The 16,628-nt window shown below is 61.6% G+C and overlaps 1 protein-coding gene across 3 annotated transcripts; it reads left to right on the top strand.

The window, feature by feature from the left end:
* The first annotated feature begins 2,156 nt into the window (after positions 1 to 2,156).
* Positions 2,157 to 16,037, top strand: TMEM179 (transmembrane protein 179). 3 transcript variants are annotated; one of them, XM_026012685.2, is made up of 5 exons: positions 2,157 to 2,682; positions 3,446 to 3,720; positions 10,646 to 10,783; positions 11,428 to 11,506; positions 13,427 to 16,037. In XM_026012685.2, the coding sequence occupies exons 2-5, from the start codon at positions 3,551 to 3,553 to the stop codon at positions 13,604 to 13,606; spliced, it is 567 nt and encodes a 188-aa protein (XP_025868470.1). In that variant the 5' UTR covers positions 2,157 to 2,682; positions 3,446 to 3,550; the 3' UTR covers positions 13,607 to 16,037. The 3 variants fall into 3 exon arrangements, with proteins under 3 accessions (XP_025868470.1, XP_072618514.1, XP_025868469.1); XM_072762413.1 differs by lacking the exon at positions 2,157 to 2,682 and adding an exon at positions 2,750 to 2,898; XM_026012684.2 differs by lacking the exon at positions 2,157 to 2,682 and having other exon boundaries at positions 3,280 to 3,720.
* The last annotated feature ends 591 nt before the right edge of the window (positions 16,038 to 16,628 follow it).

The following is a 16,628-nucleotide window of genomic DNA, read 5'->3' as shown; positions in this document are numbered from 1 at the left end:
GCTGACTTTTACAAAATGAATTGTGGAGTTTTCTGCCTTTTTTTTTTTAATGGACCAGAGGTATTTCAATAACAAGGGAATTCCCTTGACTTTTGAAGATTAAATAGAACTCATATTTAAAAATGTCAGGGTCGGGGGGATCCCTGGGTGGCGCAGCGGTTTGGCGCCTGCCTTTGGCCCAGGGCGCGATCCTGGAGACCTGGGATCGAATCCCACGTCGGGCTCCCGGTGCATGGAGCCTGCTTCTCCCTCTGCCTGTGTCTCTGCCTCTCTCGCTCTCTCTGTGTGACTATCATAAATAAATAAAAAAAAAAAAAATTAAAAAAAAAATAAATAAAAATGTCAGGGTCGGGATCCCTGGGTGGTGCAGTGGTTTAGTGCCTGCCTTTGGCCCAGGGCGCGATCCTGGAGATCCGGGATCGAATCCCACGTCGGGCTTCCGGTGCATGGAGCCTGCTTCTCCCTCTGCCTCTCTCTCTCTCTGTGTGACTATCATAAATAAATAAAAAATTAAATTATAAAAATGTCAGGGTCAGGGCAGCCTGGGTGGCTTGGCGGTTTGGCACTGCCTTCAGCCCAGGGCCTGATTCTGGAGACCAGGATCGAGTCCCACGTCAGGCTCCCTGCATGGAGTCTGCTTCTCCCTCTGCCCGTGTCTCTGCCTCTCTCTCTCTCTGTCTCTCATGAATAAATAAATAAAATCTTAAAAAAAAAAAGTCAGGGTAAAAAAAAATGTCAGGGTCTTGTGCCTTTTAAAATGGTAGAAATTTAATAATCTTTCCAGTTTATTCTGTAGTTTTCCTATTGGTCGCTTCCTTCTTCATTGGCATGGTCTCTTTAGTTTTGGCCAAACCCTCAAGTTTAACACCCCCAGATATGTTCAAACTTGTCAACCTCCGGGATAATGGATGGATGGGATGTTCACTCTTGCCCAAGTTGTCTATGGGTGTATGGATGCTGAATTTCCTAGGAGGGCTTCCTTTGGTTGAATTGGGGTACTCAATAATAGCAGAAACTGAGCGAATTCTCCAAGAAAGGGTTGCTGTCACAGACCTATGGGTGGTCTGCGGTGTATGCTTTGAAGTGACTGCGAACTGAAGGTGCAACTTCACAGGAGACTTATTACGATGGCAGCAAGCATAAGAAAAGATGTTCAAGCTCATGATGATAAGGAGAATCCAAGTTTACAATCAATGAGATATTGTCTCCCATGCAAGACTGATAGAATTTTAAAACAACCAATATTTCTCAGTTTCGGAGAAGGTGTCCATGACATGGATATAAGATTAGATTTGTGGAGTATATTTGGAGACCAGTTTGGCAATTTCTGTCAACACTTCACATGTGCATACCCTATGACGCAGCAATTCCTCTTCTAAGAATTTCCTTTATAAGAAATACCTGCACAAGCATCTATGCATAAGGATGTCCACTCAGCAGTATTCAAAATAGCAGATATTGAAAAATTAAACATCCATTCAAAGAGGAATAGTTCAGCAATGGTGGAATCATCATTATTATGGAATGTTATGCAGTTATTAAGAAAACTAAAATAGGGCAGCCCAGGTGGCTCAGCGGTTTAGTGCCACCTTCCCCGGGGCGTGATCCTGGGGACCCGGGATCAAGTCCTGCGTCGGACTCCCTGCGTGGAGTCTGCTTCTTTCTCTGCTTGTGTTTCTGCCTCTTTCTCTCTTTCTGTGTGTCTCTCATGAATAAATAAATAAATAAAATCTTAAAAAAAAAGAAACTAAAATAGATCTGAATTATAGACAGGGGATAACAGCCATGACGTATTGCTAAATACAAGAATCAACCTGCAGAAAAAAAAAAAACCAAACAAACAAACAACAAAAAAACAAAAAACAAAACAAAACAAAACAAAAAAAGAATCAACCTGCAGGATGGGAGTATAGTATGAAGCATTTGTGTAAATGGTGTATGTGTGTGTGGTTAGGCGCTTAGCAAAATGTCTAGAAATGTGGTTACCCCAGATAGTTGGCAGGGTGGTGTGGGAGAAGGAGAAGGACACTTTTATCTTTTTATTTAATTTATATCTATACTGCTTGACTTAAAAAAAAAAAGGCATGTATTGCTTTGGCAATAAAACAAAAAGGTTTTTTAGTGCTTGCAGCAAAATGCTGATGTAATTTTAAACCAGTTGGCAATTTCTTTTGGAAGGAGCAATACTAGAGCTTCTGCACTGGGAATTGGACTAAACTGTGACTTGGTCTGAAGGGAACTAGACAAGGCATTAATTCTATTAATTAATGCATCAGCAGATTCCATCTCAGCAAAGGCTTGTCTTAATGAGGTGCTCGGGGCATCCATTATTTATCTTACAAATATCAACTCAGGGCCCTACTTGTGTCAGGCAGTATAACAGATGTACCCTCTGAGGGCGCGGTGCTGGAGAAGCGCAAATAGCTCCCAGACTGCTCCCTCTTCCCTGCGCCCACCCCGACCTCTCCGACCTCTCCGCAGATGACCTCCGCTGTCCTGTTGACCCCACCTCCTCCACGCTCCAGGACCCCTGCGGAAGAATCTTAGCGGCCTGGACTGCAGCCTCACCCCCGCGCAGCGCTGTGGGCATGTTGGACAGGGCCCTCCTGGACCCCTCGGCCTCCGGTCCTTCAGGCGCACGGGGGACTGGGGACAGAGGCAGCCCGTGGGAGGCCCGCACAGGTAGCTCCTGGTACCTTAGCGGCGGAGGCGGGGCTCCAAACGCCGGCCTGGCCACCCTCCCGTCCCCGCCTGCGTCCCCACCGCGCGCCTCCTCGGCTGCATCCCTCCCCAGGCGCGCACCCCGCGCCCTGCCCCCGCCCGCCCTCCGGGAGCTGTCCGCGGTGCTGACCGCAGGCGCCGCCCGCGCTCGGCCGCTGCGCACGCGTCCCGGGCGGGGTGCGCGCAGGACCCGCCGGCGCTTCCACTGCGCAGCCTCCCGCGCGGCCCCGGCCCCGCGCCCCGGCCCCATCCCCGCGCCCCGAGCCCCAGCCCCGCGCCCCGAGCTCCAGCCTCGGCCCCAGCCCCGCGCCCCAGCCCCGGTCCCAGCCCAGGCCCCATCCCCGCGCCCCGAGCCCCAGCCCCGCGCCCTGCGCCCCAGCCCTGCGCCCTAGCCCCGCGCCCCGGCCCCATCCCCGCGCCCCAGCCCCAGCCTCGGCCCCATCCCCGCGCCGCAGCCCCGGCCCCAGCCCCGGCCCCAGCCCCGCGCCCCAGCCCCAGCCCCGGCCCCAGCCTCGGCCCCATCCCCGCGCCCTGCGCCCCAGCCCTACGCCCCAGCCCCAAGCCCCGGCCTCATCCCCGCGCCCCAGCCCCAGCCTCGGCCCCATCCCCGCGCCGCAGCCCCGGCCCCAGCCCCGCGCCCCAGCCCCGGCCCCAGCCCCGGCCCCAGCCCCGGCCCGCCCCGGCCCGGCCAGCCATGGCGCTCAACAATTTCCTCTTCGCCCAGTGCGTGTGCTACTTCCTGGCCTTCCTGTTCAGCTTCGTGGTGGTGGTGCCGCTGTCCGAGAACGGCCACGACTTCCGCGGCCGCTGCCTGCTGTTCACCGAGGGCATGTGGCTGAGCGCCAACCTGACGGTGCAGGAGCGCGAGCGCTTCACGGTGCAGGAGTGGGGCCCGCCGGCCGCCTGCCGCTTCAGCCTCCTGGCCAGCCTCCTGTCGCTGCTGCTCGCCGCCGCGCACGCCTGGCGCACGCTCTTCTTCCTCTGCAAGGGACACGAGGGGTAAGTCGGGGCCTGGGGCCCTTCCCAGCCCGCGGAGCCCCAGCCGTCCTCCCCGCCTCGCCTCGGAGGAGCGGAGGAGCGGGACGCCCTCCCTCTTCCACCCGGGAGCTGCAGGCCCCCAGCATATCAACCCTGGGTGCTCAGCGCCTCCGTGCACGCTGCCCTTTGCGCGCAACCTGGGGACCTTGAGGGTCGCCTGCGCTCCGGACAAGGCCACTACTTGCATCACCTCCCTCCCCCCGAGAGCAAATGTTGCATCGTCATCTCTGAGCCGACCTGGGCCCTCCCTGGGCCCTCCCTGGCCTGCTGGCTCAGGCCTACTCCAGGTGCAGGGGAGGGACGGGCCAGGCAGGTGGCTGACAAGGCAAACTGGGGAGTCCTCTCCTCATCCCCACCCCCATCCTCCTGGGAAGGATGAGGATGGTGGGGCCACAGGCTCGGCTGAGGATGCACGGCAGGGAGCAGCAAGCAGGTCCAGGAGGCCTCCCTCCTCCCGGCCTCTTGGCCTTTCCTGCCCTGGCACAGTTCTTGAGAGTGGGATGTGGTTCCCCTGGGGGCCTCAGCCTGTAGCATTCTATGGCCTCCACCCCTGGGACCCCTTGTAGACCCACCACAACCCCTCCTGCCCCTCGCCTGCCTCACATCCGCAGGGGAAATCTAGCCTTCTCCCAGACCCCACCCTGCCCTGGCCCCATCCATCAACCACTGGCAGTTTTTAGGGACTTTTCTCTTCTTTTGGGGACATGAGAGATAAGCTATTGCTCTGAGGGTCTCTGTGGGTAGGAGGTCAGGTGGGGACTCCCCAGAGCCCTCAGCTTGGCTTGGGCCTGGACAGAGGGGCCAGAGAGGAGTGACAGGGGTGGCAAGGTGAAGAGGATGGGACAGCCTACTGTGGGGACTGGAACACCCAGCGGAGGGGAGGTCCAACAGCCCTCGTGTGTGAGTTTCCCGGGCTGCTCTAGCAAAGTGCCGTAAGCTGGGGCTTAAAACAATTTATTCGGCCACAGTTCTGGAGGCCAGAAGAAAAAAATCAAGGTGTTGGCAGGGTGGGTTCCCTCTGGAGGGAGAATCCTTACTAGGCCAGCTGCTGGTAGCGGCCTACAACCCTTGACATCCCTCCGCGTGGGGCTCTGTCACTCCTATCACCGTCTCTGTTTTCATGGCCTCTTCTCTGTTTTTTTCTCTCTACTTATAAAGACACCAGTCGTTGGATTTAGGGCCCACCCTAAATCCAGTATGACCTATCCTGAGATCTTTAGCTGAATGCACCTGCAAAGACCTCAAGCCCAACTAGGGTCACACACACTGGTAGTAGGGTGAAGCCTCGGACACATGTTGTCGGGGGCGCAGTTCAGTAGCCTACAGTATGGTTCTGGACTGAAGTTCTGCGGGAAGCCACATGTCAGCCTGGGGTGCCTCCAGGTGCTGTGGGGCTGGGGCTCTGCACAGGGTGAGCCCAGGCCAGTCAGGGGGCCATCCTGCCCTCCCTCAGGCCTCCTCCTTACACAACTTGCTGGATGGCTGGTGTCCCCGGGAGGCATCTGAGATGTCATCCGCACGCATATTGCCAAGCCTGGGTGTCACCTAGTCAGTGTCTCTGTGCAGATGGGGACAGGGAGACATCTCTGGGTATGAGACAGGGTCTGAGGAAAAGGATGAACGGTCAGCGGGGTAGGGTAGCTGAGGTCCCTTCAGTCCTGGAAGCTGCCTGAGGCCAGTGGGCACAGGCTATGGGGGGAGCATGGTTTGACCATCAGCTCATGCCCATTGCTCCACCTTGTCCCTATAAGACAAATGGCCTCAAGAGACCCATCTTACAGCTATATGATGACACTCCCCCGATTTGCTGCCCAATTTGTGGGGAATGGGCAGTCCTGCATGACCAGGATTCCTTTTTTGAAGGCTCTGGGGCTCTTAGCTCTGTCTTTCTCATGCCCAGTCTCTGGGGGTGTTTTGGGGCTCTGGAATCTCACATTGGTCTGAGCCACAGAGGCTGGGCCATTCCTAGAGAGCTGCTTATAGGTCCTCACCAGCTAGACATTGGAACACCTCGAGGCCACCTGTCATGTAGGGACAGGGTGCACTGGGCAGCCAGCCAGCTGTGGCCTCCATCGAAGTGCCAAGCCTTCATCCTGGTCTGGTGGTGGGACTGGGTCACAGCTCCCCTGGTTATCCAGGAGTGTCCCTCCACCTGAGGGGCCCTGAGCTGGATGAACCCAAGGCAGGTGTGCACCTCATTTCTCTCTGGGTGCTCAGGGCTGAGCTTGAGAGTCATGGGGGGGGGGGATGTGTGTATGTGAGGTCTGCTGCCTCACAGCACCCCTGCCACCCCCAGGCCTGAGATCTGCAGATCCCCAGTCTGGCTGAGGGGTCAACCCTGCAGGCTGGCTGTCTCAGCACGTCCTGGACCCCCAGAAAGGTTGGGCCTGCCTTGTGCAGCCACAGGCAGGATGGGAACCTGGAGAAGCCAGTCCCAGCTCCGCTGTTGGTCAGGCCACATGGAGCAGGCCAGGCAGGCAGGAGGCTGGGCAGGGCCATTGGAGTGAGCTCGTGGGATGGCGAGGGCCCCAGGTGTCCAGCCCATTGGGACGTCAGTCCTGCCGCCAGACTTGGAGCTCTAGAGGGCCCTACCTGCTTAGGGCCAGCGTGCACACTGCTCTTGCGTTGGCTGCTGTGACTGCGGAGACCCGCCAGGAGCCCTGCCCTTCATCTGGGAGGGGCTCACGGCCGGGTCCCCAGGGCCTGGGTAAGACCCTGTCTGTGGTCCCCTCCCTCCTCCTGTGGGGTGTGTCCCTGGGCCAAGTGGGGGCCCGGACAGTTGTGCCCAGGAGCGTGCAGGGCCAAGGGGTTGGGGTGGCTTTTGCAGGAGGCTTCATCCCGGTGACTGAAGGAATCTGTGGCACCTGTGGCTTCCTGGGGTGCTTGCTGGTGGGGGGGGGCACCGGGGTGACCTGAGGGTGGTCACAGGCCTGGGGGCCTGGGGCAGCTTTGCCTGAGCAGAAGCCCTTGGAGAGTGCAGGTGGCAGCAGTTTATGATTGACGGCTGGGGAGCGCTGGGTCAAAACAACCCATCTGCCGGCCCACACATGTCCCCAGCCTGCAAATCGCTCCCAGGGCTTCCCGGGACCGGGATAGCTGTCACCATGGAGACGGCACATCCGGCCGGCACCCTGAGAGGCTGGAGAGGATGGCGTTAACCCTGTGTGTGCCGGCCTTCCTGGTTTACTATTTTTTTTGGCCACTGCCCTGTGGGTCCTTGGGGAGTGGGCAGGGGGGTGCATTGTGCATTCTGGGGGCCTGGGTGACACACTCAATTCTTCAAAACTCTGTGAAGCCCAGGCAGGTTCCACGGAAACAGACCAGGAATGGACTTGGGGAGTGGGAGGAGGCTGCTGGGGGGATGACCTCAGCCCCCCACCGCCACTGTCTTATAGGATGGGCTGCCACCTTCCTGTCGTGCCGGGAGAACCCTACATCCTACCTGTTTAATAGGGATATGGCTGGAGTCTCCAGACAGTCAGGTTTCCTGGCTCTCGGAGGTTCTGTTGTAAACCCCCTGAGGGCGGGAGGGGGCAGGTCTCAGAATGGAGGTGGGGGGTTCCCTGGGGGTGGCCATGCAGGGACCGACAAGCTGCCGGCGTGCCTCTCTAGAGTTCAGTACAGAGCGTGGAGGATGCCAGGGAGCAGGATTTGAGGTGGGGTTGCCTGCCCGGCATGTCCCCTGCACCCTGGCCCTCCTTCCCTCTAGGAAGGCCTGCTGGGGGCAGCAGCTGGTTCGCCCAGGATGTTGGGGACCTGCTGGGCAGGATGCCTGGCGGGACATGCAAGGCTGTGGGCAGGTGGAGGGCACCCAGGGAACCGGCTGTCCCGGCGATCTGGCCTTCTGTGCTCTGCCTGGGGAAGCTCGGTCCTGGTCCCCCCGGGACCACTCCATTCTCCTTGGTTGGAGTCAAGTGGCCATCTAAAGTCCGGGGGGAGGGACGCCTGGGTGACTCAGCGGTTGGGCGCCTGCCTTCGGCTCAGGGTGTGACCCCGGGGTCCTGGGATCGAGTCCCACATCGGGCTCCCTGCGTGGGGCCTGCTTCTCCCTCTGCCTGTGTCTCGGCCTCTCTCTCTGTCTCTCAGGAATAAATAAAATCTTAAAACAAAACTAAAGTCGGGGTGTAGGCTCTGGGTAACCTCTGCTTTCCTTGGAGCATTAGCTCCTGGGAGTGGACTCCCAGAGCCCGCAGGGGGCACAGCTGGGCCCCAGCCACAGTCTCCAGGTATCTGGTTGCCCGGCCTGCTCCCCCCGCTTCCCCCGCTTCTGTGTCCTGTGGCCGCAGGCCCAGCCCCGTGCGCACAGCTCCAGGCAGGCCAGGTCAGGGTTGTGGGGTGGGTGGAGGCCTGTCCTGGGGAGGGAGCGTGTGCTCAGGAGCCAGCACCCTGGCGGTTATTGCCCGGGGTCCCTTGCCCACATAAGCTCCCTCAGTTTCCACAATGACCCAGTGGGAGGCTCTTGACACCCAATTTACAAAGGGAGAAATTGGGGATCCCTGGGTGGCGCAGTGGTTTGGCGCCTGCCTTTGGCCCAGGGCGCGATCCTGGAGACCCGGGATCGAATCCCACGTCAGGCTCCCGGTGCATGGAGCCTGCTTCTCCCTCTGCCTGTGTCTCTGCCTCTCTCTCTCTCTCTCTCTGTGACTATCATAAAAAAAACAAAACAAAACAAAACAAAACAAAACAAAACAAAGGGAGAAATTGGGGCTTGGACAGCAACTTGCTGAGGTCACACAGCTGGCCAAGAGGCGGGCGGATTTGACACCCTGCTGTGCCTGGACCTCCTCAGAGCTGGGGCGGCCAGAACCTACCCCTCTTTATAACTATTTATAACCCCCTGACCTCTTATTGGCTTTGCAGGGCCCAGTAGATTTTCGCAGTTTAGGCTTGTCCATCGGGGTCCCAGCTAGAAACAGATGGCTCGCCCACGTGAGGGGAACCTGAGGAGAGCGGTTGGCAGAGACGAGCATGTGGGCCAGCCGTGGGCCCTGCAATGGCCCTGTCACCTCCTCTGGCTGCAGGGTCCACATGGGGAGGGTTATGTGGATGAGGCCTCCTGGAGAGGCGTGCTGACCTTTGGTAGGGGGACAGCAAGTGGGGCACCCGCCGGCAGGGCCCTGGGGATGAGCACCTCCCACCTCTCCTTGTACCCCAGGCCCCTGCTGGGCCCCCACTGGCTGAGCTCAACCCAATCCAGGGAGAGAGGTCACTGCATGGTCTACTTGGGGCAGCCCCTCTGGCGGAGATGGAGGCGTGAGGATCTGCAGAGTGTGGGGCCCTCGGGTAATCTGCTGTGGGCAGGGGGCCTGGAGCCCACCCACAAACACCAGTCAACTCAGGCAGCACAGATAAGTTCGGGCAGCAAACATGTGTGCCCTCGACACTGAGCTGTCTTGAGGGTGGCCCCAGTCAGCTCAGATGGGGGCCTAGGCCGGGTGCTGAGCGCACTGGCACGGGGTGCTCACCTTTGCCGCCTCTGGTCGAGGCCCCCGGGCGTCCTTGTGAGTGAGAGTACGAACACGCTGGCTGGCCCCACTCTCCTGCCCTTTTGTTTTGTTTTTTTTTTTAAAGACATGATTTTTTAAAAAATTTTTATTTATTTATGATAGTCACAGAGAGAGAGAGAGAGGCAGAGACACAGGCGGAGGAAGAAGCAGGCCCCATGCACCGGGAGCCCGATGTGGGATTCAATCCCGGGTCTCCAGGATCGCGCCCTGGGCCAAAGGCAGGCGCCAAACTGCTGCGCCACCCAGGGATCCCTCTCCTGCCCTTTTGGGTGTGATTCTGGAATTGCAGCCTGGTCCCCTCCTGCCTCCCGTTCATGCCCCCAGCCCCTCCTGCCCCTGCGCCTGTGCAGCAGCGTGGCCTGCTGGCGCCTGCTTCCACCTGGGTGCCGCTGATCTCGGTTTATCGCCTGCCCGTGGCTGGGAGGCCTCCGGGGCCGGGACTGGGGCATGGTTCATGGTTATTTCCCTGTCGTCAGGGCCTAGCACGGGGGCGGGGGGGCGGATGCTCGGAGAGTGCTTGGCGAGTGAACAGGTGGACCAGGACCAGTGCGTGGATCTGTGCTTCGCGCCGGCCGCAGTTCCGGCCCCTGACAGCAGCCGCACTGCTTTCCTGGCTGGTGTGATCGTGCCCCTCAGACCTGATGGGTTGATGGCAAAGATGTCCACTGCGGCGAGGGTGGCCGGTGCTGCCGCCCCTCCTGAGGACGCCCTTGGGTCCCCCTGCACGCACCCAGGCTCAGCCAGGCCTGACCGAGGCTCCCGTGCAGGACTCTGAGTCTCCAGGGGATGATTCGGAGATGGCGGGTGGTGGGGTGGGCTGGTGTGTTGCGACCCCAGGCCCTGTGCCGCCAGAGGGCAAACACTGGTGTCCGTGTAGGCACCCGGGTCCGTGTGGACCTGCCTGTCCTCTTGGCCCTGCCTCCGGTGCTCTCCACACCCCCACCCCATCACAGCTGGGCCTTTTAGATGAGAGCAGGGTCATACCACAAGGCCGTGACTCAGGTCCAGGCCAGCAGTGTTGGTGACCATGTGGGCACAGGGCCTCAGGGCAGCCGGGTGGGGCAATGGCCTGGAAAGGGTGTCCTGCTTTTCAGCTTGTGCTGGTCCTAACGTGCTGGAAGCAAACACCACTGGGTTGGGATCTTGGCTCTGCTTCCTCTGTAGGGCAGGGTTGACATGCGCTTCCACTCCAGGCCTTGGGGAGGCTGGGATGGGGCTTCGAGGTGCGGGACAGCAAGGCAGGGGAAGGTGGCCCCGGTGGTCCCGTATGGCCCCATTACCCCATCCAGCCCAGGCCCGAGCTGTCTCCTGGCCCCCCTGTTGTGGGGACCCCGGGGTGGTGGCGCACGGTGACTGTCCTCTCCTGTCCTCTGCCGAAGCTCCTTCCTCTATGCCTTCCTGAACCTCCTGGTCAGCGCTTCCGTGGTCTTCCTCGTCTTCATCGCCAGCACCATCGTGAGCGTGGGCTTCACCATGTGGTGTGACGCCATCACTGAGAAGGGCACCGTGCCCCACAGGTGGGCCTGGGCCCTGCCCCACCCCTGCTGCCCCCAGACGACGTCCTGGTGCGATAAATACATCCTAAAAAAAGAAACATAAATGGATTATGGGGGAGCCTTATACTACAGTATAAAACCCATAAGTTTTCCCTTAATATTTTTGTTATTTCCTCATGAAAACCAGTGCAGTAGAGGCCACCCCCTGCCTTCTCTGTGGATGGCAAATATAGGAGAATCCCGTTGGAGCCCGAGGTTTCCTGCCTGGGCCCCCACCTGTGCACACCCGGCCAGAGCCTTTCCTGGACCTGCCTCCTTCATGTCAATGCCCCTTCACAAGAGAAGAGGGCCTGGCACACCCGGGGTGGACCCGGGCTGGGGGACGGAGGCCCAGTGCGCTCTGATGTGGCCACACAGCAAGGCCCGGGGACCCCACTCTGGGCTGCCTGCAGAGGGGCCTGGGGAGTGCTGAGCCGGGTTTGCTGCTGGAGGGTTGGCAGGCAGCGATAGCAACGGGAGAGGAGCGTGAGCAGCAGCTTTTGGGCCGGAGGGGGTCAGGGATGAGGCCTTTGGGGCCAGGACAGCTGCGTCACTGTTTGGGGGTGCTGCGTGCCCTGTGCTCCGTGTCCCAGTGTCACCTGCCACCCCACGTCTTGCTGTTTCAGCTGTGAAGAGCTCCAGGACATCAATTTGGAGCTAAACGTGGACAACTCTGCCTTCTACGACCAGTTTGCCATCGCCCAGGTAGGCGGGGCTGCCGGGTGGGCGGGGCCCTTCTGGTGGGGGCTTCCAGGTGGGCGGGGCCATTCTGGTGGGCGGGGCTTCCAGGTAGGTGGGGCCAATCTAGTGGGAGGGGCTTCCAGGTGGGCGGGGGTCATTCTGGTGGGAGGGGCTTCCAGGTGGGCGGAGCCATTCTGATAGGAGGGGCTTCCAAGTGGGCGGGGCCATTCTGGTGGGAGGGGAGCCACCAGGTGGGCGTGGCTGTTCTGGTGGGAGGGGCTTCCAGGTGGGCGGGGCCATTCTGATTGGAGGGGCTTCCAGTGGGCGGAGCCATTCTGGCGGGAGGGGCTTCCAGGTGGGCGGGGCCATTCTGATTGGAGGGGCTTCCAGGTGGGTGAGGCTGTTTTGGCGGGAGGGGCTTCCAGGTGGGCGGGGCCGTTCTGGTGGGGGGCTTCCAGGTGGGTGGGGCCGTTCCAGTGGGAGGGGCTTCCAGGTGGGTGAGGCTGTTTTGGCGGGAGGGGCTTCCAGGTGGGCGGGGCCGTTCTGGTGGGAGGGGCTTCCAGGTGGGTGAGGCTGTTTTGGCGGGAGGGGCTTCCAGTGGGCGGGGCCGTTCTGGTGGGGGGCTTCCAGGTGGGTGAGGCCGTTCTGGTGGGGGGGCTGCCTGGTGCTCGGTGAGGCATGCACTTTGGGGAGGGGTCCATTCCTCTGGACGTTCACTGGGCGCGCAGCCCTCCCCCAGGGGAGGTTGAGGATGGGGCCAGGCAGAGGAGATAGAGCTGAGTGAGCGGTATAGCCTGGAAGGCTTCCCGGAAGGGGATGGGGTCTGGATCTCCGAGACTGAAGCAGGGGGTCTTGCAGGTGGCAGTGGAGAGGGGGTGAGGCAGGGGCATCCTGGGAGAGCGGGCACCTGAGCTCACTGCAGGAGTGAGGTCCGGGGGCTCAGGCAGTGGCTGCAGGCCAGGTGGAAAGGAAATGAGGCATCAGATCCTGGATCTGTAGCGCCGAGTCGGGAGCTTGGTGCCAGGTGGGCACCCTCCGAAAATGCTGGGGCGCTCGTGGGTATTCCCGGGCCGGGGAAGCTGATGCGGTGTCTGAGGAGGGGCATAGGGGTCCAGCCTGTGATGTGGGGGGACAGCCTGTGTAAGCTGCATGCCCTGCCCTCCGGTACATCTCTGGGGACCCCGCGGGCTGGGATGCAGGAGCGTCAGGGTTTGTTAGTGGTCAGTGAGGGTCTGTTTCTCAAATCTGCATCTGTGTCCAGGCAGATGACGCTGGTGACGCGTGCTGGGTGGGACTGGCTCCTTCCAGCGCTGAGCAGGGCTCCCTGGCATCCAGGTCCATTACCGGACCCCAGACCCGCCTCTCAGGGCTCACGGTGGCCAGTGGCCGGTCTGAGGGCCCTTCCTTCAGGGGAGGAGCCTCTAGGGGTTGGACATCCAGTGGGTCCAAAGGTTCTTTGCTGAGAGGAGCTGAAACTGCCAGAGACACCTGCACGAACATTTATGGAGACCGCTTCAGCCTCATTTACACCAATTAGATTAGGAAGGCGTGAGCTGAGGCTGGTGACAAGTAACCCCCAAGGAGAATCTGCTTGATGTGGCTCAGGCCTGGTTCTAATTGAATTGTTTCTCCTTCAGTGTTTGGTGACGGCAGCTAAAGGTTGCTTTGCCCTAGCGGTGGGGGAGGCCGTGTTTGGACGGACTCTGTGCGGAGCCGGGGGCCGGAGTCCCCCCCCGAGCGTCGCGCAGCTTGGGGTTCAGAGGGCTGGCCGCCACGAACCAGGAGGGGTGGTGGTGCGAGGCAGGAGGCGAGGCGGACCCCGGAGCTCGCCCCGGTCCTGTCCCTGAAGCGGTCGCGCCTTTGCCCGGGCAGGCGGGTGGGCGCACCGGGCGGTGGATGGCGGGTCCGGCCGGCCTCCTGACCCTGCCTCTGCCCTCTGCGTAGTTCGGCCTCTGGGCCTCGTGGCTGGCCTGGCTGGCCATCACCATCCTGGCTTTCCTGAAAGTCTACCACAACTACCGCCAGGAGGACCTGCTAGACAACCTGGTCCATGAGAAGGAGCTGCTGCTGGCCAGGCCGACCCCCCGCGCGTCCTTCCAGGAGGAGAAGAGCGCTGTCATCTAGGTGTGGCCAGGGGAGCCCGGCCCTGGATGCCCCCTCGCCCCGCCCAGGGCCCTCGGGCCAACCCCAGGGACGGTCTGCCCGGCCCTGCCTGCCCCTTGCCTTGCATGTCGCCCCTCGGCTCTGTGCGACGTGAGTGACCCCGCTCACCCAAGCACCCCATTCCCGCCCTGAGTGTGGTGGTGAGTGGGGTGGGCGCCAGCCCTCACACGGGGACACACAGAGACCGCGGGACCTCCTCCGGGCTTCCCGCACACGCAGCGCACCTGTCCAGGGGACACGGGCTGGGCGAGCCTCGGTGCGGGGAGCGCCCACCCCCTTGGATGCCTCTGGCCGCAGGGCTTGCAGCTCGTGCCTCAGCCGGATGCCGTCTCCACACTGGCTTGCCCGATTCTGTGGCAGCAGCCGTGTCCCCAGGATGACCCCAGCCCGCGATGGCCGCACGCCACTCTTGTCCCTTGCTCCTGAGCAGCGCGTGGGAGCAGGGGCCCACCGCAGGAACGAGCTCTCTGCCCTGTGTCTCGACCTCCTGGCTCTGCACTTCCCCCACCGCACCGCCTCCGCAGGGCCCAGTCCCCGGGTGGCCGGCCCTGGGTCTCGGCATCACAGGGCCAGTCAGGTGGTGGCCGGGTGGCCATCCTGGGAAGCGGCTGTGCTTCCAGAGCTGGGAGCCCACACCCCGTGCCACAGGACTTGCTGGGGGAGCCACGTGTGCTCCTGCCTGGGAGGAACCTGGGCCCCAGCGTGTGTCTCACAGTGTAGGGGGGTGGGGGGTGGGGGCGTGGGCTGGGGCTGTCCTACCTCCTAGGGAGGGGACGAGGCAGGTGCCACGGCGCTGTCTGTATGTGCGTGTGAGGGTGTGTGTGATGTGTGTGTGCGTGCGTGTGGGTCTGCACGGGGAGGGTGTGTGAGCCTCTGAATGTGCTAACTGCACACACGAGTGCAGCTCTTTGTGAGTGCCTGTGTACGGGTGTGAGTGCATGTGCACCTACGCACGCACACGTACAAGTGTGGGAGCGAGCTGTGTGAGCATGCATGTCCACGGGTGAGTGTGAGCATGAGTGCGCATGAGACGTGAGTGCATGTGAGTGTGCGCATGCTTACGTTTGTGAGCCTGAGTGGAAATGTGTGCACAATGTGAGTATGAGTGTGTATGTGTGAGTGTGTGTGCAGCGGAAGGTGTGAGCAGAGCTCTGTATCCCCACCCACGGAGGTGCCCCCAGTGCCCCTGGCACCCCAACGAGGGGATGCCTTCCCATCTGATGTGTGCACAGCACCGAGGCCCCCAGAGGGCACAACCCCATCCACACATCATCCGGAGGGGGAGCTGGGGTAGGGAACTGGGACCAGAGCTCAGTGGTGAGCGACCTGGGGCTGCTTGGCTATGGGCCCCCCCTCACAGGGCTCCCCGACTTCTGCATCTGCACACAGTCCTCCGAGTACTGTCCAGGAGCGGGGCCCCCTGCCCCGGGCTCAGTGAGCCATTCTGCTTTCCCGGGCTGACCCTCCTGCGGCTCCCACCCTCCAGGGAAGGAGAGACCCGGCGGCCCACGACCATGCCTTGTGCTGCCGGAGGCCGGTTTGGTCTCCCAGATGGGGGGCACAGGATGTCCGGAGGCCACGGGGGTCTGGACTGAGGCGCTGAGTAGGGCAGGCACTGGGCCAGGCAAGGGGGCCCGCAGGTCGCCTGTACGGATGCTGCTCGGCTGGTGCCTGTCCGTGGAGGAGATCGGGGCGCGTGGATGAGGCTCCTGGCGTCTCGGAGGCCCTCGGCCGAGGACGCCAGGCAGAGCCGCTGGGTCCTTGCGGGACTTGTTTTGGCATAACTGAGGCGCCCAGCAGATCGGGTCTCACCCCAGCCCTCATGCACAGGCTGTGGGGACCCTCCAGTCCCCGAGAGCTCCGGTCTGTTCCCAGCAGCCAGGCCCCGGGAAGGAGGAGCAGGGGCAGGACGTGGGCTTCTGGAGCCGAGGGTCCACGGCAGCCTGGGGTCTGCCCTGGCAGCTGCCACTCATGGGTTGTTCGGAGCCGGCCTGGGGCAGCCCCTCTCTCAGGCTGGCAGGGACGTCACCTACGTGTCACTTGCAGAGTGGGGTGGTCACTGGCACGGGCCTGTCCCAGGCCGGGGGTACCCGGCACCTCCCGACGTCCGTGCCCCGGGGGCTGCCAGGGAGGGACAGCTGAGCCCCTGGATGGGTAGTGGGACTGAGCTGTGTGCCCTGCAGCGGGCGGGGGACGGGGGGCCTGGGGCAGGACAGGAAAGGCAGGGGCCCGCCCCAGGCTTCCTGAGAGCGCCACAGATCGCTTCTGGGGTGCCTTGCTTCTCCCAGCTGGGGGGGCCGCGCGGCTTTAATTCTGCTGAGGAAACCGACAGTAGCGAGTCTTCCCCTTAAATGTGTGTTTGTCAAAGTCAAAATAAACGCAGAGGTCCTGAGCCCGGGTGTGGACTCGGGCGCCGCCCCCCCACGTCCCTGCCCCCCCTCGCCTCCCCGCTTCTAGGTTTCCTCCGTTTCTGAGATTTGAAAACCTGCCCGCGTGTGTTCCCGTGGCTTCAGGGGCTGGCCGGGGTTAGGGGCCTTCCCGTGGCGGGGCCCTCCCCTGTGCACGTGTCCTGGGGGCTCCATTCTCGCCCGGCCCATCTCGGCTGCCCCAGGTGTGAGGACGGACGTCTCGGGGTCCTGGCGCACCTGCTGAGCAGCGTCTCCCCGAAGCCGTGGCTCATAGTCTTGCGGACCCTCCAGAGCTGGGGTGTCGTTGCAGAGACGGGGCAGTGGCGGGGCTTCCCCCGGTCGGGACCGGGCTAGACAGGGCCGAGCCTGAGGCCTGGGCCTGCCCCACGGTTTGGGCACGTGACCCAACCTCTCCGAGCCTGTTTCCCCACCTGGAACAGGGGACAGTAACCTGCCTGTCCTCTTCGGGGGGTGGGGTGAGACGAGGCGGGGTCCTGCGGGGACAGCTGGGCAGGTGCCGGAGGTGGCAGTCACCACCGTGGTCACGCTGGAACCAGCTGGTGACCCTGGAGGGT

The sequence above is a fragment of the Vulpes vulpes genome, chromosome 6 (genome assembly GCF_048418805.1).
Source record: "Vulpes vulpes isolate BD-2025 chromosome 6, VulVul3, whole genome shotgun sequence".
Classification (NCBI taxonomy): domain Eukaryota; kingdom Metazoa; phylum Chordata; class Mammalia; order Carnivora; family Canidae; genus Vulpes; species Vulpes vulpes.
This window is presented reverse-complemented; position numbering and strand designations above follow the sequence as displayed.

Excerpts from the sequence above, each read along its gene's own strand:
- TMEM179 (XM_026012684.2), top strand. The coding sequence starts at position 3,416 with ATGGCGCTCAACAATTTCCTCTTCGCCCAGTGCGTGTGCTACTTCCTG. Across the intron at positions 3,721-10,645 it reads CTCTGCAAGGGACACGAGGG|CTCCTTCCTCTATGCCTTCC; the intron begins GTAAGTCGGGGC and ends CCTCTGCCGAAG. Across the intron at positions 11,507-13,426 it reads ACCAGTTTGCCATCGCCCAG|TTCGGCCTCTGGGCCTCGTG; the intron begins GTAGGCGGGGCT and ends CCCTCTGCGTAG.